Genomic DNA, 25,454 nt, shown 5'->3' on the forward strand with positions numbered 1-25,454 from the left:
TTGTATTGGCTATTGGGTAGAAACTCTGCATTTTCCACATATAACAAAATTCTAGTCTACAAGCAGGTGTTCAGACCAGTTTGGACTTATGGGATACCACTTTGGGGCTGCTCAAGCCCTAGCATTGTTACTCAAATCCAGCGATTTCAAAACAAAGTTTTAAGATGCGCCGTCAATGCGCCTTGGTATGTTTGCAGTCACGATCTTGAACGCGATCTCGGAATTGACTCAGTTGCTGCATCAATTAAAAAATGTGCAAAGTCTAAATAAAATAAAAAAAAATAAAAAAAAAATAAAAATTTTGCACTGATATTGAAACAAAATTTGAGGTTTCGTTATAAAATGGTTAAATTTTGGTTATTATATCTGTCAGCGGTTTCCATTTATTTTTGATACGTTTTTTTTGTATATTAGGTGACAATATACATAATATTATTTTATTTTATAATATTATTATATAATATTACTATATAAAATTACTTATTTCTTTATTTAATTAAATAAAGAACATATCCACATGAATGGATGGAGGAATTTTTGGGAAAAAAGCGAAATTCCTTATTATCACATGGCAGCGCTCCATTTCGTCGTAATTTTTAGCACACACATGATCACTACGAGTGTAAAATGTAATTTTTAAAATAAAGATTTCTTCGGTAAAAAGACTGTTAAAAGTGGATTTATTTAAAAGTTTATAGTTTAATTTAATTAATTTGAAATGAGAAATGTGAGTAAAGTGTGTTTAATGTGGTAAAATAGCTTGTTGAAATGTTCGAATTTTGGGAATTTTTGAACTTTAAGTTCGAATACTAAGCGTTTGAGGTACCTATAACCCTATATATTTTTTAATCAGGAGGACTTCCTCTTTCCAACGGTACCTTCAAATCGTGGCGCCAAAGAAATCGGAATTCTGCCCGCGAAAGTACTACAGTCACACCGATATGATATAAATTTTGTAATATTAAAAGTACTTCAGCCACCCCGGGTATTGGCTCGACCAGGGTTATTTTTTTCGATCGCGGCCAAAGGCCGCCAACGCAGAAAGAAGTACTACAGTCACACCGATATGATATAAATTTTGTAATATTATAGAGTTTTACCTATTTGGAATAAGTGTTAACAACTCAATTATAACTGGAAAAATTTTGGAAAGTATTTTTACTATAGTTAATTTAAACGAAGAATCACGCGAAAAAAACAAACAAAGAAAAATCGTTGAAAATCCTACATATTTGGTGTTTAAGATGTGGCAATGCTCGTTTTCTTCATAATAAAGTGAGCTAAGTGATTTTTATTATAATAAATATAGCTAAAACATAACAAAATCAAAGTGAAATGTTAACTTATTTCAATATTTAAAATGTATATTTAAATATACAAAGTGAAAAATGTGAAACAAATTAGTGAAACAGTGTTATTAATACAAATTTTTGAATTTTTAATCCGGAATATTTTAAAAAATATAAGTGTTAGCAAGTGCCAGACAGGCACGATTCCAATTATTTTGGAGGTCGGGTATAAAAAACGAATTTCGGTATAAACGGGGTATGTACGGATAAGGAGGTTCTGCAGATTAAAAATTCAAAAATGTGTATTAATAACACTTAGTATTTCTCTATGTTTCACTAAATTTTTTCACGTTTTTCACTCTGTATATTTAAATATACACTCTAAACATTAAAATAAGTTCACATTTCTCTTTTATTTCGTTAGTTTTCAGCTAAATTTATTAATTTAAAAATCACTTAGCACATTCATCATTGAAAAGGTGCGATTGTTTACAATTGTGAGGAAAACGAACGTTGCCATATCTTAAACACCCAAGTGAGGGCTTGTTCAACGACAGCGTTTTCTTTGCTTGTTTTTTCTCGTGATTTTTTTTCTTTATTAACTGTAAGAAAACTGTTTTCAACATTTTTTAAGCTATAATTGATTATGTAAAGTACTTCATTCAGCGTTGATTCATTTCGCGGAAATTTGTTATTTTTTTTTGCATATACATACATAAATGAAGCAGCACTGTTGTCAAACCAATACTTTCAAAACACACATTGAAAAAACATCAAGAAATGCAATGATCCGAAACTTGGTGCAGATTCTTTGGATAAATTTTAGAATAGCATCCCCGGATTTCGGGGTTAAAATGGGTATGTACGGATAGAGGAGGTCCTCTTCTTCTTAATTGGCGTAGACACCGCTTACGCGATTATAGCCGAGTTAACAACAGCGCGCCAGTCGTTTCTTCTTTTCGCTACGTGGCGCCAATTGGATATTCCCCCGGCGGGTACTGCGTCAAATACTGTCAGAGCTGGAGTGTTTTCAGCCATCCGGACAACATGACCTAGCCAGCGTAGCCGCTGTCTTTTAATTCGCTGAACTATGTCAATGTCGTCGTATATCTCGTACAGCTCATCGTTCCATCGAATGCGATATTCGCCGTTGCCAATGCTCAAAGGACCATAAATCTTTCGCAGAATTTTTCTCTCGAAAACTCATAACGTCGACTCATCGGTTGTTGTCATCGCCCAAGCCTCTGCACCATATAGCAGGACGGGAATTATGAGCGACTTATAGAGTTTAGCTTTTGTTCGTCGAGAGAGGACTTTACTTTTCAATTGCCTACTCAGTCCGAAGTAGCACCTGTTGGAAAGGGCAATCCTGCGTTGGATTTCCAGTCTGAAATTGTTGGTGGTGTTAATACTAGTTCCAAGATATACGAAATTATCTACAACTTCGAAGTTATGACTGACAATAGTGACGTGGGAGCCAAGTCGCGAGTCCGACGACTATTTGTTTGATGACAGGAGATATTTCTTCTTGCCCTCGTTCATAACCAGACCCATTTGCTTTGCTTCCTTATCCAGTCTGAAGAAAGCAGAACTCACGGCGCGGAAGTTGTGGCCAATGATATCAATATCATCAGCATACTCTAGCAGCTGTACATTCTTATAGAATATTGTACCTGCTCGATTAAGTTCTGCAACTCGAATTATTTTCTCCAGCAGTAGATTGATTTAAGTCGCACTATAGGTAGTCACCTTGTCTGAAACCTCGTTTGGTATCGAACGGAAAGGTCCTTCCTGATCCTGACGGACTTTTGGTGTTGCTCAACGTCAGTTTACACAGCCGTATTAGTTTTCCTTTTCATGCTGTCAAAAGCAGCTTTGAAATCTACGAAGACGTGGTGTGTGCCGATTCTCTTGTCACCGATTTTTCCCAAGATTTGGCGCATGGCGAATATCTGGTCAGTTATTGATTCTCTATGTCTAAAGCCACACTGATAAGGTCCAATCAATTTGTTGACGGTGGGCTTTAATCTTTCACACAATACGCTCGATAGAACCTTATATGCGATGTTGAGGAGGCTAATCCCACGGTAGTTGGCGCAGATTGTGGGGTCTCCTTTTTTATGGATTGGGCATAGCACACTTAAATTCCAATTGTTGGGCATGCTTTCGTCCACCATATTTTACAAAGCAGCTGATGCATGCTCCTTATTAGTTCTTCGCCGCCGTGTTTGAATAGCTCGGCCGGCAATCCGTCGGCCCCCGCCGCTTTGTTGTTCTTCAGGCGGGCAACTGCTATTCGAACTTCTTCATGGTCGGGCAATGGAACGTCTTCTCTATCGTCATCGATTGGGGAATCGGGTTCGCCTTCTCCTGGCGTTGTGCGTTCACTGCCATTCAGCAGGCTGGAGAAGTGTTCCCTCCATAATTTAAGTATGCTCTGGGCATCGGTCACTAGATCACCTTTGGGGGTTCTACAAGAGTATGCTCTTGGAACCTTCTGGAAGCCGCCGCATTTTTTCGTAGAATTTTCGAGCATTACCCCTGTCGGCCAGCTTATCAAGCTCTTCGTACTCACGCTTTTAAGCCTCTTTCTTTTTCTGTCTACAAATGCGTCTCGCTTCCCTTTTCAACTCTCGGTATCTATCCCATCCCGCACGTGTTGTGGTCGATCGTAACGTTGCGAGGTAGGCAGCCTGTTTTTCTCCGCTGCGACACGGCACTCCTCGTCGTACCAGCTGTTTTTCGGCTGTCTGTTGTGATTGCAGCTTCTCGACGTCGAACCTTCCTCGTGTTTGTTGGCGTGCGTTTTTTGCTGCACAGAGGCGGGTGCGAATCTTGGCTGCAACAAGATAGTGGTCCAAGTCGATGTTAGGACATCGGAGCGCACGCACATCTAAAACACTGGAGACGTGTCTTCCGTCTATCACAACATGATCGATCTGGTTGGTAGTTTTTCGATCCGGAGACAGCCAGGTAGCTTGATGAATCTTCTTATGCTGGAATCTAGTACTACAGATAACCATATTTCGGAACCCGGCGAAGTCAATCAGCCTCAACCCATTTGGGGAAGTTTCGTCGTGGAGGCTGAATTTACCGACCGTAGTGCCAAAGATACCTTCTTTGCCCACCCTGGCGTTAAAGTCGCCAAGCACGATTTTGACATCGTGGCATAAGCGAGCTCCAAGCGCTCATAGAAGTCATCTTTGGTCACCTCGTCCTTCTCTTCCGTCGGGGCGTGGACGCAAATCAGCGATATGTTGAAGAACCTCGCTTTGATGCAGATTGTGGCTAGACGTTCATTCACCGGAGTGAATGGTAGTACTCGGCGGCGGAGTTGCGTGAACTTCTACACATAACTCCTCCAGATTAAGAAAATATATACATATGTATAGTTGCCGCTGACTTATGGTTTTTGAGATATTTGCATTCAAAGTTCAAAATTTCAACTATTTAAAATGCGTGTTTCTCTCATTTATAATGAATTTTATAGTTATATTTTTAACTTTTATATCCACTAACACTTCACTAATTCGTTTTTAACCATTTATTTTATATTAAATAATGCAAAAATAACTTTTATTCAACATTTAACTTTTGTTCAAATATTTTTCTTCACACAGTAGCAAAAGGGTTGCATTCTAACTAATAATCAGTGCTACCTTACGTTCATATTTTATAGAAGAACCAGAAGAAATAAAGAAAACAATAATACCCCACTGACAGGAAATAGTATATGACACATTAGTTTTCGGCATATAATTCCTTTCTGCATTGGCGGCCTTCGACCTCGCTACAAAAAAATACCCTCGGCCGGACCAACACTGGGCGTGCTCAGTTCTTTTGCGTTGAGCTCCTTTTTGCGTTAGCGGCCTTCGGCCGCGCTTCAAAAAAAATAACCCTCGGTCGGACCAACACCTGGGCTTGCTCAGTTCTTTTGCGTTGAACTCCTTTTTGCGTTGGCGGCTTTCAACCGCGCTTCAAAAAAAATAACCCTGGCCGATCCAACACCGGGATTTATCAAGATAATGAGAATTCTGAAAGGTTTTACATTACTCATCGCACGATAAAGAATTTAGTTATGACGTCATAATCTTTCTTTTTTCTTATTTTTATTCCATTACAACATATGGTAACACTAATTTTTTGCTTGTTTACAACCATTTCCTCATTTTATGAATAAATGGATTTTAACTAAAGTTTGATATGGAATTAAAGTTATTTTTGCACGATTTATTATAAAACAAATTATTAGAAACGAATTAGTGAAGTGTTAGTGGATATAAAAGTTAAAAATATACATAAGTGTAAAATGCATTATAAATCGGAGAAACACGCATTTTAAATACAGTCAAACCTGTATAAGCGAGAGTTCAAGGGAGCACAATCTTATTATCGCTTAAAGAGGTTTCTCACTAACCCGAGTTTCTCGCTAATGCGCGTACATGTGTAGTGTTTCTCTTTTAAGCTTAGTACGCAGCTCTCAAGAAACGTAAAAACTTCATATAAAAAAACGCTTAAGAAACGGTCAAGAAATTTTCCTGCGATAGATTTACTTGTGCTAGTACGCAGCTCTCAAGAAATCTAGTACTAATTTTTGATACTTTTTTTCAGTAAAATGTGAATATGGCAAACCTGGTTTTGCGAAGAAACTTCAAATCAACAATTGTTTCTTGAAGAAAATTCGAAGTAATCGTCAAATTCATCCTAAATTAATTGAAATCATTATTATGAAGTATATTCCATTTTGAAATGTTGTATAAAACCTACCAATCATCAACAACATTTCTTAAATTTCAATGAAAATATTTATGTTACCATACACATACACACATACATATTACGCACAAAGTTTGTTTTATTTGTTTATTCTCTCTTGCTCTTCTAATGTAGATCATTCACAATGCGTAACCAGCTGTCAAAATTACTTGAGAAATAATGTATTTTTTTCTTGAGCAATTACTTGAGAGCTGCGTATCAACCGTTATAGAGGTACGCAGCAATAACAAGTCACAGCAAGTACGAATGTAGTAAATATGTACATATGTAATATTATAAAATTATGTGCATGATATGCACAACATATGTACATATTATTTATGTACATACATATTTTTAAATGCCAAAACGGAACAAAAATTTATGCACTATGTAATTTTATTTTATTTAGAACTTACATAATATATTTACACTTAAAAAAGTCCGCCAATTTCGTTTGGGTTTGTGTTTTAGTATTTTGAATGCTTATCTCTAACTCATAAATATTGTCGAACATTCCTTGATCAACAACCACCGTGTATTGAAAGTGCTCATGGATCGTCTCCAACGCACTTAAAGTTAGCTTCATTGGAATGATCTTTATTTCTGTTTCTGAAATCTGTGCCTCGTCTTCACTGTCATTTCCAGCAAAACAGGTGTCCACACAATTCTTAACGATATCGTCGTCGGTTTGTTCTCCAACGGTAGTTACGTCGTCGTCAATTTGAACGAAATCCTCGAAGCTCGGTATTAACATATTGGATTCGTGAGACACAAGCTTAGACCATTCCTCTTTGTTAGGTCCAAATTCAACATCATTTTCCTCTGGCAGGTCTTGTTTATCTGTACTTTTCCAAAACCCAGCTTTCTTGAAACTGTTTTTAACAGTTACGTCACTTACTAAGTACCATGCTTTTCTAGCAAATTTGATAGCTAGAAGTACGTTAATGTCAGGGCTACTGTTTTCTTCCAGACTCTTAAGAACATGTTTAACGACTTTTCTTCGATAATAGCGTTTAAAAGTGTGAATGATGCCTTCATCTAATGGTTGAAGTTTACTAGTGGTGTTAGCAGGTAAAAACATTACTTTTACGTTTCCAAGTGTTGGTACGTCCGTATGGGCAGCACAGTTGTCAATGAATAACAGAATTTTTTTTCGTTTTATCTTCATTTGTCTGTCAACTTTTTTCAGCTAATCTTTAAATAATGTCTTAGTCATCCAAGCCTTTGTGTTATTGGCATAATCAACGGGAAGAGTCTTGACACCTTTAAAACATCTAGGTCGCTTTGATTTCCCGATGATGAGAAGTGGAAGTTTGTCCGTACTAATGTTTACACACTGGAGAAGTGTAAGGCGTTCCTTACTTTGTTTTCCTCCATGGCATTTTTCGCCTTTAAACGTAAATGTTTTGTCCGGAAGGCACTTAAAAAACCAAGCAGTAAATATCGTCTAGTTCATGCTCTTCTAAAAGATTTGGCAGATCTTCAGTCCAGTGGTTCACAGATTTACATTCCCCAGTTGCTTTTTTGAAAGCGATATCATGACGCCTTTTAAAACCCTCTAACCAGCCGTAGCTAGCGGAAAAGTTCTGGATTCCCAGTTTTGTAGCAAACTCTTTTGATTTTTTTTTTAACAAAGGTCCATCTATGGGAATGTTTTTATCGACAGTTTGTTTTATCCATTCCAAAAGGCACTTCTCGATATTGGGAAATTCGGAAACTCTACTCCACTTAATATTTCCATGTCCATCAGAGCACTCAGACTATATAGAGTCTTTTGATTTTATAATTTTATAATAGGTGGATCCTGGTAAATTAAACTCACTCTGAATTTCATTCCGCTATTTTCCGGATTCAAACGCATTCACTATTTTAAGTTTATCACTTAATGGCAGTAATCTGATTTTTCGTTTTGACATGATGCAGAGCAGAACTTTCCTTCGCAATTGATAACTATAAACTGAGTAAGTCCGACATACAGGACGGTAAACAGGCATACGTGTCTATTTGAAAAGAATGCCATAGAGTAACAGCATTTTTAGTTCCACGAATAAGAATTCCACAAAAAACAACAAAAAACAATGGTCGGAAGAATCACAAAAGTTAAGAATGAGTCATAAAATTGCAGATGTTAAACTTGTAAATAAAGTTCGTCTCTCGCTTATAGAGACCAGATAAGTAGCAGTCTCACTTACGGAGGTCTATGAGGCAAAAACGACTCTCGCTTACAAAGGTTTTTGTTTCTCACTAATAGAGGTTTTGGAAGCTTAAAATGACGGGTCCTAGCTATTACTCTTACTTATAGAGTTTTCTCACTAAGTTCTTACTTATCCAGGTTTGACTGTAGTTGATTTTTTGAACTTTAAATGCAAATATCTCAAAAACCATAAGTCAGCGGCAACTATATGTATATTAGGGCGGGTCGATTTAAAAATCGCCCATTGCTCTATGAAAATCATATTCTAGGGATCAAAATAAGAAACTTTGCCGAAGAAACCATACCTCTAAAACGAATTTTGATGTCCCCCAATTTGGGTCGAACTTTTGGGTAGGGGCAAATTTTGAAAAATCCCACTTTGACCCATTTAGAGTGATCCATTCGAGTCCAAATGTATGGCCGGCCCCTAATAACTTTGGACGGCCGATCCACCCATGCCAGTGGCACACCCCCTGGAACTCCCCTGGGGGGTTCCCCATACAATCATTTCAAAAAATCACCATTTTTGGCCTTTACATGAAAAAATCAGCTAAATGGCTATGTTTTTTCTTTATTTTTATTTATTTAGTTATAATAATATCTAATTTTTCTCCTAAGATATTTATTTAGTCAGAACATATGTAAATGAAAAAATTAATTTAAGTGAGTTATAGAAAAGAAACTAAAAAAAAATATTGTTTGAAGTCTTTTTTACTTTTAAGTCTGGGCAATTTCGCACGGCTCTCTAATGTCGTCGCCATAACAGCCTCTACATTTTCCGGTATAACCCGTTTGGAAACGCTAGCTAGCAATTGAACATGTCGTTCCGTTCCTTGTATGTGTGATGGAATTTTTGGATCATTAAACGGTGGATCATCTTGATTTAAATATTCTTTCAATGTATCGTACGGAATGCTTCGTGTGAATGGTGGTTCAAATACGATATTTATTTCATTCAAATTGATCATTTCCGTATAACTTGTAAGTTTATATCTGGTTTTTTATAAACTCTAAGTTCCATTGGCTCGTCAACATCGGTTCGATAGCGTAGAATTTTCTTGATGGCACAGTCGCGCTTTTCTTTTCTATCATCAAACAACATTGATAACAAGATATTTTCCGAATGCGCATAATATGAATTACCTTTAATTACTTGATTGACAATTTTGCGTAAACGAGGTTCTAGAAATCGTGACCAACCAATGAACTTGAAAAATAATGCACTGCCGTACACGACAGAGCTGTAATACTTGATATTGAAGTACATTGGCACATAACATTTAATTATAAATTCAACCAGAATTCTTAAATTTGCATCGGGATTTTCCGTTATCACATATAATCGCAATAATCTAGCGGCCTTGGGGAGCCACCGAGAATGTACAATTTTCCCTGGTTTGATGTTAGCCAGATCCACAGGAACCACGCCGCTAGAAATTGCATAGGCCATGTCGTATAAGTACTTCGAATCGGTGGAAAATTCTTTTTTTCTGGAGCAGGGGGCATATTTTGCAACCCAATTTTCTGGAAGCCGTCCACCACCTAAAAATATATAATAATAAAATAATTAAAAATGGTTGACAATTATAATAAATGAGTGATAGCAATAACTTACCGGAAGAATTTCACAAGTTTCGATTTGACGGCTCAGTTTTCCGGTTGCCGATCTTGGTCCAGTGCTGGTTGATTTATCCTAAGCTTCAAACAAATGCCGAAACGGAAGTTCGTTGAAGTGTAGAAGGCAAAAAAACCAATGCAATAGTCTTTTAACAGCAATTCGAATCGTCGTATAATTCCACCGTGTGGGCCAGTGTTTGTTGGCTCACCGTCAGTGCATATTCCAATTAATTTATCCAGTGATATATTTTTATCGTTGAAAAAACCATTTAATTTGGTTGTTTTGTATTCAGCGGTTTCATGTTCCAGTCTTACGTAACCAATCAATTCAGAATTGGGTTCTCTCAAAATAACAAGATGAGGTTCTTTTACCATCCTAGTATGATACTTCTCATCAATTTTATCTATCGTTAAAGTATCATCTTTTCTGCCATCGAATGAACTTTCGATTTATCCATGATGAGAGGTTTCCCATGCTTATCTTTAATTTTAAAATCTTGCAAAAGAGCGGTTCCCAATGCTGATGCTACTCTGCCAGGCACACCAAATCTGTCACATACCAAGGCAAAGTTAAAACAATCGTATCTCTCTGTGTATTGTGAACTTGTGCTTCTATCCATATCTTCTTGAACCGGTGGCGATGCGTATGTTGAATTATCGGGATCTTGGTATGTTGGCATTGATGACATAGACGTTGCTCCTTGCTCTTCAGTTTCCATCATAAATGCATTCATTGTTAGTCTTCTCTGATTATATTGATCGGGCATGAACTCTTTGAGGCGTTCCGGAACCCAGCCGCATGCACATGGAGCTGGCTTCAAATCGCATTTCCATGTTCCAATGTAAAAAATTGTTTCCAGAGATTTTACATACTCTGTAAATTGTTGGGTGTTGTTTTTTCTCTTGATTTGCTCTTGATACTTGTCAAGCAATTTATTCAATTTAGTACATACACTTTTTTTCAGCATTATTTCAATACCAAGCTTTTCCCAAATTCCAATCAACTTATCTTGTACTTGAATAGTGAATTATTTATGGGAAAACTTTTTTGTTCTGTTTTAGCACGTTCGCTTAAGTAAAAATAATATCTCAAGATATCCAGATGGGTTGGTAAATTAAGATCAGTCAAATCAGTAGACACACCAAAAACAGTAACATCATGCTTGGGTATATGACTCATTGGGTTTTCGATAGTTGTTGATGTAGTTGCTTCATCTTGCGGTGTAGAGGATTGTGGATTCATTGTAAAATTTTTGATGTGGAATGGTCACTTCACTTATTATTTTTTTTGAAATACCATAGTGGTTATTCTCCTCACTTTCAGAGGTAATAGGAATGAAATGGTAATTTCAATTCTATTTCAAAATTTGCCCCTACCCAAAAGTTCGACTCAAATTGGGGGACATCAGAATTCGTTTCAGAGGTATGGTTCCTTCGGCAAAGTTTCTTATTTTGATCCCTAGAATATGATTTTCATAGAGCAATGGGCGATTTTTTTGCCTCCCCACAAATCGACCAGGCCTAATGTATATATATTCTTGATCTGGAGGACCTCCCCTATCCGTACATACCCATTTTAACCCAGAAATCGGGGGATGCTATTCTAAATCGCAGCCGATTCTTTACTCAATGGAATCAAGAAAGTCATATTGTTACGGGCCATCACAACCAGTTTTGGTTTTAATAAAAGGCAAATGTCAAGAAAATATTTAACGTTTACAAAAGATTTATGTAATTCGTAAAATTTGGTTGTAAGTTACCATGAAAGATGTCAGGCTATAACAGACAATTTGTGAGATTGGAGCAAGTATTGAATAAATATTAGCTACAATAAAACATTAGATTTTCTCACACATTTTAATTGGTAAAGCCTTTCCTACTTTGGTTCATTAAATCACTAAGCAATGTATATTTCTTTTCAATACACTCCGAAAAAAACTAAAGTGACGAAATTATAATAATCGCTATTAATTTGGCAGTTATACCATTTTTAGAAGATTCATGGATATCTTCAAAAGTATATCCGTGACAGTTGGGTCTTCGTAATCGGAACGGACCCGGATATAAAATATAGTATTTATGTTATATTATTTTATTAAAAAATATGTGCTTAGATTCAAAGCTAAGTTACTTAAAAAATTAAATAATTTTATTTTTCTATTACAGGATTCTATCATAGAAGATTTTTAAATTTTCTGTATATGCAATGAGTTTAAGAGGACAATATAAAATAGTAAATTTTTAGTTGGATTGCTGTTACGAAGTAGTAGCTGTAGCTTACGATTACAGTTTCACACATTCACATGGTGACTTATAATAATGCTTTCAGGGAATACCGAAGAGTTCCGGAGAAAGTTTACTGTTGTACAACAACAGCACTCAGCCCCGCCAACATTGCCGGTGCCAAATTTTGCAATAACGCCCCAAAGAATTACGGCATATGGTCTTCTAGATGGAGCGCAAGCAATTCCTTTGCAAGAACCCGAACGTACCTATGTCTTTCCCGGAGCTGTAAATATTGGCGGGGGGCTTGGCAGAGGCGTTATCGGTAGTATGGCGACAGGTATACCTGGCGTGGCTGTGGTATCTGCGCCTTCCCATAATCTCAGCGTTGGTACAACTAGTCGCGGCCATATACGATCTGTAAGCCATGGCGGTGGTACCATTTTGGGTCCGAGTGGTCGCCCAATAAAATCAGCTATGAAAGGACATCAACGCGCTTTTTCGCAAGGTCAAATTACAGATTCACCAGGTACGACTGGCCCCTCACGCGGTCATAGTCGTGTTGGTTCGAAAACAGATTTTATCCTTCCACCTGGTCACAAGGAAGAAACTGAAACTCGTGAATTTGGAGCATCTGTTACATCGTCATCAGGTGGTCGTGGTCATTCTCGGCAAGCATCCCGCTCGGAATCAATATACACACTGCGGCGCTCCGAAACACCACCTTGGTGGAAGCGTACATTAGTTTGTCAAAGTGAGAAGTTCGATGAACGAAGTTATCGAATAGTTATACCTAATCATACAGTTCCACCAAAAACTCCAAAACGCGATCACCCGAATGGCGATTTTGTGGGTAATAAGATCCGTACTACAAAATACACTTTGCTTTCGTTCATACCAAAAAATCTACTCGAGCAATTCCATCGAGTCGCGAATTTATATTTTATTTTTATCGTATTGCTGAATTGGTTTCCGGCTATAAACGCTTTCGGTAAAGAAGTTGCCATGATTCCAGTTCTGTTTGTGCTTGGTGTTACAGCAGTTAAGGATTTATTCGAAGATAGACGTCGTCGTTCTTCGGACAAACGAATTAACAATACGACATGTCGTGTTTATGACAGGTAAGTAAAAATTGTGACATTATTTCAGGGAAAGATTTTTTTATCCAAATTAATAATACTAAAAATAAGTTTTTTCAAAGTTTAACTGTAATATTTTACAAATACGAGTATGAAAACTTTTATTTCAATATTACTTGATTTTATTTTTGATTACACTAGCTTTAATAATAATGTCTACTATTTTATGGAATTGATGATAATTGACTCTTCACTTCCATAATTTAAATATGTTCTGAATGTTAGTTCATATATTTCCTCTTTAATTTTTTTCAAACCTGTTTTGAAATCTTCGTAAATCATATTATGTTAGCATTCATCATCTTTTCACTGCGCATGAAATAATTATCTCTCTCTACAAAACAAAATGTCCTAAAATAATTGTATCTTTAAATATTTTAGGCTTCACTTAGTTTATAGTAAACCTAGTTGTTTTCTAAAAGTTGTTTCTTAAAGTAAAAAATGCCTTTTAAGGGTTAGGTGTAGTTAGAGACATAGCAGTATACAAATTATTATTTTTTCGTTAAATTATTTTATTTTATAAAAGTAAAACATAGCATCATTAAATAAAATTTCGACTTGACAGAAATTTGATAAAAAATTAATAATTTTAAAAGTAATCTTTAGAGATTCACCTAAAATCCATCGGGCAATTATTTTTACACCCTTGCAACATGTTGCTACAGAGTATAAAAATTTTGTTCACCTAACTGTTGTTCATATTTATTTATTGAGTATAAACAAATATGTACCATTTTGGTCGACCACTTTTTGTGAAGCGAGCGAACCATTGTTGTGCTACACGAACTGATGCAGCATCGTCTCCGTAAACTTCACAAATTTCATTGGTGACTTGCGTGGCACTCTTCTCTTTTTTGTAAAAATTTTTCAAAATATAGCGAATTTTTTCATTAATTTCTCTAATTTTTGTAACAGCTGTAACTTTTTTTCAACTTCCCCGAATTTAGTTGTTTTTGGTTAAATGAAGTTTAAAATCTCACCTTTCCAACACTATATGGTATGACACAATGTGATTGGTAGCACTGAAGATATACGACTGCAACGACATCTATTGACAAAATACGAAAATACTTTTTCGACTACCCAATATATAAATGATCAGGATGAAGAGACGAGTTGACTTTCTGTCCGTCCGTCCGTGCAAGCTGTAACTTGAGTAAAAGTTGAGATATCTCGATGAAACTTGCTATGTGGATTCCTTAGTACAAAAAAAATACCAGTTCGTAGATGGACTTAATCGGATTACTACCACGCCCACAAAACGGCATTATCCGGAAACCTATTACGTGCTTTAAGATCACTTACATATATCAGATATAAAACACTAATTTGGCACAGTGTATCGCAGTAGCAAGAAGCACCTGTGGGGGAAAAAATTAAAAAGTGGGCGTGTCCCCACCTTCTAATAAATTTAATGTACATACATATCTCTTAAACCACTAAAGCTACAACAACTAAACTTGTCTAGCACAAATCTTATAACAACCCCTACCGACCGAAAACGGATGAAATCGTTACTCCCCATATAAGGGTACCATTAAAAGCGCAATAATTCATTAACTGAATACACCCGAGACATTAAATTTTACACTCGTGATAGTATGTGAGAGCTGTATGGGAACCGCTGTGAAACTTGTACGATGGGCGTGCCACCGCTCACTTTTTGGTGAAATCACATATCTTGGGACCCGCTCGACCGGTTTTAACCAAATTTAGTACGTGGCATTTTTCTCATATTCCTATGTCACACTGCGAAAATTAGCGAAATCGGGCTACAACCACACCTACTTCCCATTTAGCACAATTTGAATTTCCACTTGATGCTTTCACTTTCCAGTACACAAATCAGGAAGTAATTGCTATAACAGTATACAACTTTGCATTAGTAATTCCTCTATAGTATGCCATTTTGTGACTCAAATTCAATCAAAACTATTCAAGCCCTAGGTACTGAATATATGGACCTGACTACTGATTGAAAATATCTGTATGGGATAAACAATTGACAATAGTGACTCTGTGTATCAAAAATGGGTTGAATTCTCTGAGCTCCCATATATGTACCTAATATAATGATATTCAACTTCCGGCTGACTTTATACGAGTACTGCATATTATTTCAATGAAACTTACAGAACGTGTTCTACTAACAGTATACATCTATGTTATTAAAATAGTTCAAATTGGGCGAAAACTTGATTGTATGAGAGGTACCTTAATGAAACCCAGGGAACATTCTTTTAGTATGTGGCATGATAATTGTTAACACATAAAATCTGGTCCAAACTAACTCAAGTCCGACATACTACATACGAGGGCTGCTATATATATTCTGGCCTAGGGCAACACTAAGTGTTGCCAGGTGCAATCTGACATTTCCATTGGAAAGTTTGACATTTTTTAGCATAACATCACTCAGAACGTTTTGCCATTTAATCGTGAATTGTTTTATTTACAGGGAATTAAAAAATTCATCTCGGCCAAAAAATGGAATTAACTCGTGAAAATTTTCGTGCGATCATTTTTCACAACTTTCGACGTGGATTATCACAACAAGATTGCATCGATGCACTAAAATCTTTGTATGGCTATGAAGCACCATCCTATAGCACTGTGAAAATCTGGTACAACGAATTCAATCGTGGCCGACGCTCGCTCAAAGACGAATTCCGTGAAGGTCGTCCAAAAACAGCCGTTGTGCCAGAAAACATCGATGCCGTACGTGAACTGATAATGCAAGACCGTCATGTAACATACCTTCAGATAGAGGCATGCCTATGCATTTCTCCCACCAGCATACATTCGATATTGCATGAACACCTGGCCGTAAAAAAGGTTTGTTCTCGTTGGATCCCGCACAATTTGACAATCGCTCAAAAAAAGGCTCGTGTGGATTGGTGTAAAGAAATTGTAAATGTTATTTAAATATATTTAGAGTGTAGCAAACTCCCGCAACTGCAACTGTAGTGAAACAAAAGAGGGGACATGGTGAAAACCCATTTTCGCCTAATGCCACGCCCCTAGTGGGGCGTACATTTCCTGAAAGCTCTTTAAATTACCTAACCCGTGCAATTTATTTGACCCACGTAGGTCAAATATTTTAGCCGCTAGAGCGTTTTAAAAGGTTAAGAAAAAATGTAATATTTCTCAAAATGTTACATTTTTTGTGAACGCTTTTGCCACGCCAAGCGTGAACAAGGCAGTCAATTTGATTTCAACCAAATCGAGAAGTAAGAAATTTCAAAAATGTATCTATATTGTATGTACATATATAAGGGTAAATACAACACGTATTTTCATACAAATGTATGTAAACTAGCCTAGGCCTAGCCAAGCACCATTGGTCTCGACTAAGTGTATCAGACCGTTGGTCTCGACCAGGGTTAAGGTATTTCCCTGATTTTGATTCCTGCCAGTTGCAAGAATATAAAGTGTTCGGTTACTTCATTACTTTTTATTAATAATCTAGTGTCTTATGCTTTCGAAGATTTTGATTTAATACGGTTTGAAAATAGAATGTATTTTAGTTATTTACACGATTTTATTCCATTTAGCACGGCTCAAAATTTTTTGGGCTTAAATTAAATTAACGCGTTGACTGCCAACTACGAGATAACTCGTAGTATGATTTCCCTCCCAGGAAGCCAACTACGAGTTACATATCTCGTTCTACCTAAAACTACCACTTTTTGTGTAGCTACGAGTAAAACCGCATTATAATAGTGTTATTATCAATAAATGGATTCTGGGAAAATAAAAAAAATTTGGGTTTGGCTTCCGTGAGCTTTTTTTTTATTAAAAAAAAAAAATTATGGAAAAATTCATTCAATATAATGCAAAAATTCATTCAATATAATGGAAAAATTAACTCAAATACAATAAATAAAGCAATATATTATTGTTTTTGGTAGTTTTTAAAACAATTTTCCACACAAAGGGCTGGCTTCTCTGGACAGGCTGGACAGAAGTAACGCGTTTCTCGGCGTTTTTTTTCTTGGGTACACACACGACATGGCTTTGTCGGACGCTGTTTTTTTCCGTTGGTGGTAAACACTCTAAATAATGGAGCTCTTTAGATCTATTTATTTTTAAAGTGGTTGAAAATCTCCAATCAACGCCAAGACGAATTCTTCTCTGAACTTTATCAGTTTTATTTTAGATGAAATTACTTTTTGGTAAATTCTGTGAGCATTTTGTATATATATCCCTATAATATGAAGTGAAACATTTTTGTGCCAACTAATAGTCTTTCTTAGAGATGAGTAGTACGAAATCATTTCATCTGTTCGGTCAAAGCAAGGCATTATATTATTGTAATCTCGAATTATATTCGGTTTCATAGAAATTGTTCCATTGCGATTGGGCACCTCTACCATTTCAAAAGCGTGCATGTTTGAAATGGAAAGTGCTTCTCGTTTGTCTTTCTATTTGCATACAGTAACAGGACCATTTGTCTGCCAAAAACACTCCCCTCTTTTTAGTTTACGATTTACCACATCTTTGGGGTTTCCTTTTCTGTTACTTCGTAGGGTTCCACACACATATGTAAGTTTTTCGTGTATGTAACAGTTTTGTAAGACTAACTGGATAATAAAAATTATCCATGTAAAGCGCGTAGCCTTTATCGAGATAGTCCTCAAATAAATGTAAAACAACGTCAGCAGTGTGACCTACATTATGGGTAGTTCCCTCAGATTTTCCACTGTAAATTTTTATTTTTATTACAAGACCGTCGGACTCACATAGTTCATATAGTTTGACACCATATTTGTGTTTTTATTTTTTATGTATTGGCGGAAAAGCAATCTTCCCTGCCATAGCATCATGGATTCGTCAATACAAATATTTTTACTTGGTACATAGTTTTCACGCATAACATCGTTGAAATGATTTAGGATTGGTCTCACCTTGTATAATCTGTCGGTAGATGGTTGTGAGTTATCAACCAAATGAAAATAATGAAGTATCAACTGGAATCAATTGCGGCTCATATGTGTGCGCCAAAAGTTTACATTATATAGCTTGTTTGTGGTCCAGTAATGTTCTATTGTTGGAAAAGTACAAGGTCCTATTTGCAATAAAAGTGCAATAAAAACTTTCATCTCTGTAGCACTTACGTATTGCCAATTTGATATCCTTTTAGATTTTTTTATAGCATTTTGATTCCCATTCTCCAATGTTGCAATTTCTTGCGCAGCTTATAAATTAGTTTGTTCTACCAGTAATGCAAGAAACTCATCCGAAAAAAATAAATCCACAAGCGTTTGTACTGTAAAATTTGATGTATCTAATTTCACACCAACATTTTCTTCGAAAAGAAATAATTCAGGATTGTGTTGAACTTCTGTCCACTAATCATCATTCTCATTTGACGTTGTTGCTTGAAAATCATCGTCATTATTATCAGATTCGGGGACGTCTTCAGGTTCGGAGATGACTTCATCTTCACTATCACTTGTATTCTCAGAAGGCTCATAAATGTCGTTACTACCATCGCTGCAATCATCGTCTGAATCATTTGCGTTGTACTCAATTTCACTTTGATTCAGTGACCTTTTCCTATCCATATTGGGTTCTTGATAATTATAACAGTAACTTTAGAGAATGTTTATAAATCTAAAAATAAAGAAAATAATAATAAAATTATGATAATTTTAATAAATAATAATAACTATTAAACAAAATACTATAGAAAGCAAAAATTATGTTTTTTTTAGGAAAAAAAGGACCTATCTACTACGAGATAATTCGTAGCGTTCTTTCCCAGACGCCAATTACGAGATAACTCGTAGGTCCTTTTTCTCCTTAAAAAACATCATTTTTGATGATACCAATGATCTAGAAATAGAGTTTTTAGTAATATAATGTGAAAAAATCAAAATGTAATTTTTGGACAGTTTTCAGAAAATGGCCTTGGTAGTCAACGTGTTAAATTTGCGAAATATATCAATATCACAAATTTAGAAGAATTAGAGCAATTGTAAATAGCACAAAATATGGGAACGATCAATGTCTTTTTTATACGGTTTTTTTTACACGATTTTAGCTGGAACCAACCTATCGATTAAAAACGTTTTTTGTTTTTATATACTTTACTTAATGTTGTCGGCCAGAAGCTCGTTATAAAACATACAAAGATGAATAGGGTCATACTTAAGGGGATATATCCAATTGTAAGTTCGAAAAAATGTGTTTTTTGTTAATTTTTTTTGGAGAGGTTTTTTATTGAATATATGTGACCTGGTCTACGAAAATGGGGCTTAGGTGCGAAAACTAGTTTTCTGGGAAAAGCTGTTAAAAATAATCGTCAGTTTCTCGTTATCTCATTAATTGTTCTCCTCTTTTTTTACATCTAAGCCCCCTTTTCGTAGACCATGTCACATATACATAAAATATATGAACATTTAACGAATTTAACGTATTCTTATTAATAAAAATATTGGGTTCCTGAACCCTGAAAATCCTCCATAAAAAGGTGTTTGGCGGTGAGGAAGATATCTCGTATCCAAATTATCTGAAAAAAAAAGATTTCGTTAAAGTCATATTAAATCTAGTAAAGCAAATCGAAGGAATAAGCAAAATAAAATTTTACATAAAATGGCGGCTTCCCAATAAAAAAAAATATTTTTTGCACGAAAATTTACACTTTAAAGTGACTTAAAAAATCGAAATTTGTATCCGAAACTTTATTCCTTCGATCATTACCTGACAAAAGTATCTAAGAAGATCCTGTGAAAATTTCAAGTTAACTGGTCAAGCCGTTTCGGAGAAATATTCCTCACCGACTTTGAAAACATCGTTTCGAGAAAAATGCATTTAAAGTTTTGCTGCTATTCCGGGTTACGGTTCCGCCTATTTTCAAACGCTCGGCGATGCCTTTACAAATACACTCATTACTCGAAAACTATTTACCGGAGTACTTTCAAATTTACAGACAATATTCTCGAATATAATATATACATACATTCAAAATATGCATGCAAAATTTTGATTTTTTTTTCAAAATTAGAATTCGATATAACCCCTTAAGGAATAGTATACAGTGTATACTATACACTATAATAAAAATTCTTTCAAAAATTTGAAATCGAAATTCAACTTATTACGATCGCTATAGCGTTTTTTGTAGAAAGGGAACTGTTTTTTAAATCTTCCTATTTTTTCCACGAACAACCGTCGCAAAAAAGGCCAAATTCGATACTTTTTGTTCAAACCGCCGCCATTTTGTCAAATTAAAAAACAAAACTCCATATCGCGATAGCGAATTTCAAAATTGCGGCAATCATGGACATCGAACAAACCTTTTTTTTAAGTGTCATTTCAACAATTTATTTAACTATTATACTCCCAATAAATAAACATAAAAGAAATCATTTTTTATTCGTCCTGAATGTATTTATTTAAAAAAAAAACGGATTTGAATGTATTCATTTATAAAAAAAATCGCGAAAATCAGTTCAAGATCAATTTTAATTTAGAGAATAACTACAAGCCACAAATCCTGACGGAGCTTTTCGTGTTACTCAACGTCAGTTTACACAGCCGTATTAGTTTTGCGGGGATACCAAATTCAGACATCGCGGCATAAAGGCAGCTCCTTTTCGTGCTGTCGAAAGCAGCTTTGAAATCGACGAAGAGGTGGTGTGTGTCGATTCTCCTTTCACGGGTCTTTTCCAAGATTTGGCGCATGGTGAATATCTGGTCGGTTGTTGATTTGCCAGGTCTAAAGCCACACTGATAACGTCCAATCAGTTTGTTGACGGTGGGCTTTAATCTTTCACACAATACGCTATATAGAACCTTATATGCGATGTTGAGGAGGCTTATCCCACGGTAGTTGGCGCAGACTGTGGGGTCTCCGTTTTTATGGATTGAGCATAGCACACTTAAATTCCAATCGTTGGGCATGCTTTCGTCCGACCATATTTTACGAAGAAGCTGATGCATGCTCCTTATCAGTTTTTCGCCGCCGTGTTTGAATAGCTCGGCCGGTAATCCATCGGCCCCCGCCGCTTTGTTGTTCTTCAGGCGGGTAATTGCTATTCGAACTTCTTCTTCGATTGGGGAATCGGGTTCGCCTTCTCCTGGCGTTGTGCGTTCACTGCCATTCAGCAGGCTGGAGAGGTGTTCCCTCCATAATTTAAGTATGCTCTGGGCATCGGTGACTAGATCACCTCTGGGGGTTCTACAAGAGTATGCTCCGGTTTTGAAACCTTCTGTAAGCCGCCGCATTTGTTCGTAGAATTTTCGAGCATTACCCCTGTCGGCCAGCTTATCAAGCTTTTCGTACTTACGCATTTCGCCTCTCGGTATCTATCCCATCCCGCACGTGTTGTCGTCGATCGTAACGTTGCGAGGTAGGCAGTCTGTTTTCTCTCCGCTGCGACACGGCACTCCTCGTCGTACCAGCTGTTATTTTGCACTTTCCGAAAACCAATGGTTTCGGTTGCAGCTGTACGTAAGGTGTTTGAAATGCTGTCCCACAGTTCCATTATACCGCATTGTTGACGAGTGCTCTCAGAGAGCAGGAGTGCAAGCCGAGTAGTAAATCGTTCGGCTGTCTGTTGTGATTGCAGCTTCTTGACGTGGAACCTTCCTTGTGTTTGTTGACGTACGTTTTTTGCTGCACAGAGGCGGGTGCGAATCTTGGCTGCAACAAGATAGTGGTCCGAGTCGATGTTAGGACTTCGGAGCGTACGCACGTCTAGAACACTGAAGACGTGTCTTCCGTCTATCGCAGCACACACATCGTCCTTCTCTTCCGTCGGGGCGTGGGCGCAAATCAGCGATATGTTGAAGAACATCGCTTTGATGCGGATTGTGGCTAGACGTTCATTCACCGGAGTGAATGATAGTACTCGGCGACACAGAATCTCTCCCACCACGAATCCAACACCAAACTTGCGCTCCTTTATATGGCCACTGTAGTAAATGTCACAAGGACCTACTCGTCTCTGTCCTTGTCCCGTCCATCGCATTTTTTGGACGGCGGTGATGTCAGCCTTTATTTTCGCGAGGACATCAACCAGCTGGGCAGCGGCACCTTCCCAATTAAGGGTCCGGACATTCCAGGTGCATGCCATAATATCGTAGTCCTTATTTCGTTTGCCATGGTCGTCATCAAAAGGGGGGTCTCTCGTCCGAGGCTTGTTGTTCCTTTTCTTTGGGGGTGTTTTTTTACGTGGCGGGTCTCAAACCCAGCGCACAACCCTATGAAGGGATGTTTCGCCTTCTCACTTTAACTCGCCTTCGAACGGATGTTCTTAGGCTACCCAGAGGATACTTGGTCAAAGACCGGAAGTTGTGAGCTGCTTGAGCCATGTGTAAAAGAATCGTTTCTGGCCACTCCCAAGTGAATGGCGATCTTCTACACACATGACTCCATCCTCCACTTAGTGACATGTAATATATTAAATAAAATGCTGAGCATAAGTGGAATAAAAATGTTTTTTGAGTTATGACACTATTCATGTCAAAGAGTGATATGTTAGAGCTCAAACATTTTCTTTGCAATGAACGCACCTTTGTGTTTATTGTTTTGTATTCTTCGAATAACTTTAGGTCGTTTTTTAGATAATAGACCCCACATGTGCATAGACCGCTATTTTTTAACAAGAGATATTTCTAATATTGCTACTTTCCAGATAATCTTGGACAAATAAGTTATATTTTTGTCTCGAAAAAGTTTCTTATATAACTCATCTGCTTTCGGTTGCAGTTTAATGTTACGTATGTACATATGGGCATTTCCTTCACGTCGCAAACATTTTGAATAAGAAAAAATATAAAATATTTTTTTTTTTAGTTTTGGCAGTAGGCATTATTAATATTTCTTTATTCGTCCTGTATTTTGGGCTATTGTTGATTTTGGAATAAGTTTTAATTTGAGAATAATTGCTAAAAACCAAGGCATTCGCAGAGATAAAAATTGCAAGTGGTTTTTGCAAGCAATGGCTCAAACGCCGATTTCTTGTTTTTTTTTTACAACATTGTGCATTGATGTTTATAAAATTGGTAATGATTATTCCTAAAAATAATTTCTAATATTTTTTACCATAATTAAATATTTACTACTGTCACATGGGATATCTTTTCCATCATAATATTTATGTTGATGCTGCGGCTTTAATATTTGAATTATATAACAAGTCCAGTAAAATCGTAAAAAATATTGTAAATATATTTATTTTTATTCATTCAGATCTTTAATTTTTATACTCTTGCAACCTGTTGCTACAGAGTATAATAGTTCTGTTCACTTAACTATTGTACGTATCATCTAAAATGACCTTATGACCAAAAATTGCCCAACTCCAAGAAAAACTATTCAAGCCCCTACGTACCGAATATGTAGACTTCTGAACAAAAATATCGGTTAATGCGGGAGATATGCAATTGAAATTCAGAGAGAATACTTTCCTGACAATAGTAATGCTGTGTATCAAAAATCAGGCGAATCGGGTTAATACTTCCCTGAGCCCCACATACCTAATACAAAGATTTTCAAACTTCCGGGTTACTTTACACTGCACATATCGGCCAATATTTGAGTTATTTCAATGAATATTACAGAACGTGCCCCCATATAACTATTACCAGTATTTTCGAACATCCGGCTGACTTTACTCCATATAATTGGAGATTATATGTGAGATACTTTAATGAAACCCTGAGAACATTTTTTTGGATGTGACATGATAATAGTTAATAGAAAAGATCGGTTCGATACTACCCCAACTCCCATATACTACATATAATGATGTATATATAAATCTTAGGATATTTCCCTGGTTTTGATTCTTGTAAGTTGCAAGAGTATAAAATGTTCGGTTGCAACCTTTCTTACTTATTTTGGTATAAAAGCTAAAAGCAGTTAACAAAAGAAATTTGATCATTGTTCATTTTTCTTATAATCCCAGTATGTTTTTTTTTTTTTTTGAAACATATGACAAGTATATAAACTTATCGCCTTATCATTTTGTAGCAATGTCTAATTATTAAGAATGAGATCAATCCATATAGGCTAAGAGATTATTTTCACCGTATGTTAAGGAATAATAAATCAGTATTGGAGATAAAAATATATGAGGTTTACTATACTAAAAATTAAAAATTGAACTGCTCGCAATCATACTTACTATGTTTTGTTGGTAACTTCTTTTTTGTAATAGTTGCCTTATCTGACCTACGTATAATTTTCTGTTAGTGTCCGTGAAATTCTACAATACCTTAATTTTCTTGTGCAGATGTTATGACTTCACATGTTGGATGTTATCTTTAAATTTGTCATTTTATTCTTTAAAATTTTCAAAGCGAGATTTGTTTATTATATTACAATTATTCCAATCTTCTGAAGATATCTTAGATTTGTCGGGAGAAATTAGATTGAGAGAACAAAATTCTTCTTCTTCAAAATTCCTTTTATAAAATCGTTGTCCGTACAAATATCAAAATGCTTTGAGGAACAGAGTTGAGACCAAATTATGACCTAGAACAGTAAATTCTGAATGGTATACAACCATTTGTTTGCCAGTTGTCTTTAAAGATATCAGGAAAACCAACCCTCGAAAACAGATCAATCTTCACCACTCTCACATATTAACTGAAACAATTTTATTTTTGAGCACTCAAATCACCGAGATGAGTCATCCTCCGGTATGGTCCTGACTTGGAACCGAACGACTTCTTTTTATTCCCGTACGAATAAATGAACTAACAGATCAACGTTTTGCGACACCTAAAGAGGTGTTTAGAACGCATGTTTTGGAGATACTTCAATGGCAAAAGTTCTTTGACGATTGGTTCAAACACAAGTTATCTATACACATTTGTTTGAGAATATACTTGTAAACTATAAAGCGATTATATAAGATTAATATTTGTTTTTGTTCTTTAATCCCGAAATATAAAAGACAACTTGGTCGGCATTTGTAACCTTAACATGACGAGTCTATAAAGTGTTAAGATCCGACAAATGCTGAACCCACTAATAAACTCCAATTTTCTCTCTGAAGTTGTCCAGTTGGAATTAGTGGAAATGGCCAAGCGTCATGTGTCATTTCCGCATTCGACATGTGCATTAACTATAATTATTGGGTTTGTCTCTTTTATTCTTTTATCGACAAATTTTGTTTAAATTTTGCTTCCTGAAACTCTTTTAATGATTGCCAAGAAAGTTTATTTACTTCCAAAAAATCGGTTTTCTTTTCGACAACAGTTTATTTCCTCATAAAG

At 36.2% G+C, this 25,454-nt stretch overlaps 1 protein-coding gene across 3 annotated transcripts in view; it reads left to right on the forward strand.

Annotated features, from left to right (window-relative positions):
• The first annotated feature begins 12,023 nt into the window (after nucleotides 1–12,023).
• The window catches only part of LOC120781856 (phospholipid-transporting ATPase VA), a 59,318-nt gene continuing 45,887 nt past the window's right edge, over nucleotides 12,024–25,454 (forward strand). For all 3 annotated transcript variants that reach the window (XM_040114074.1, XM_040114075.1, XM_040114076.1), the window contains exon 1: nucleotides 12,024–13,202. In XM_040114074.1, the coding sequence (XP_039970008.1) occupies nucleotides 12,178–13,202 (1,025 nt within the window). In that variant the 5' untranslated portion in view covers nucleotides 12,024–12,177. The remainder of the gene's footprint in view (nucleotides 13,203–25,454) is intronic.

This window comes from Bactrocera tryoni, unplaced genomic scaffold (assembly GCF_016617805.1).
Source record: "Bactrocera tryoni isolate S06 unplaced genomic scaffold, CSIRO_BtryS06_freeze2 scaffold_7, whole genome shotgun sequence".
NCBI classification, from domain to species: domain Eukaryota; kingdom Metazoa; phylum Arthropoda; class Insecta; order Diptera; family Tephritidae; genus Bactrocera; species Bactrocera tryoni.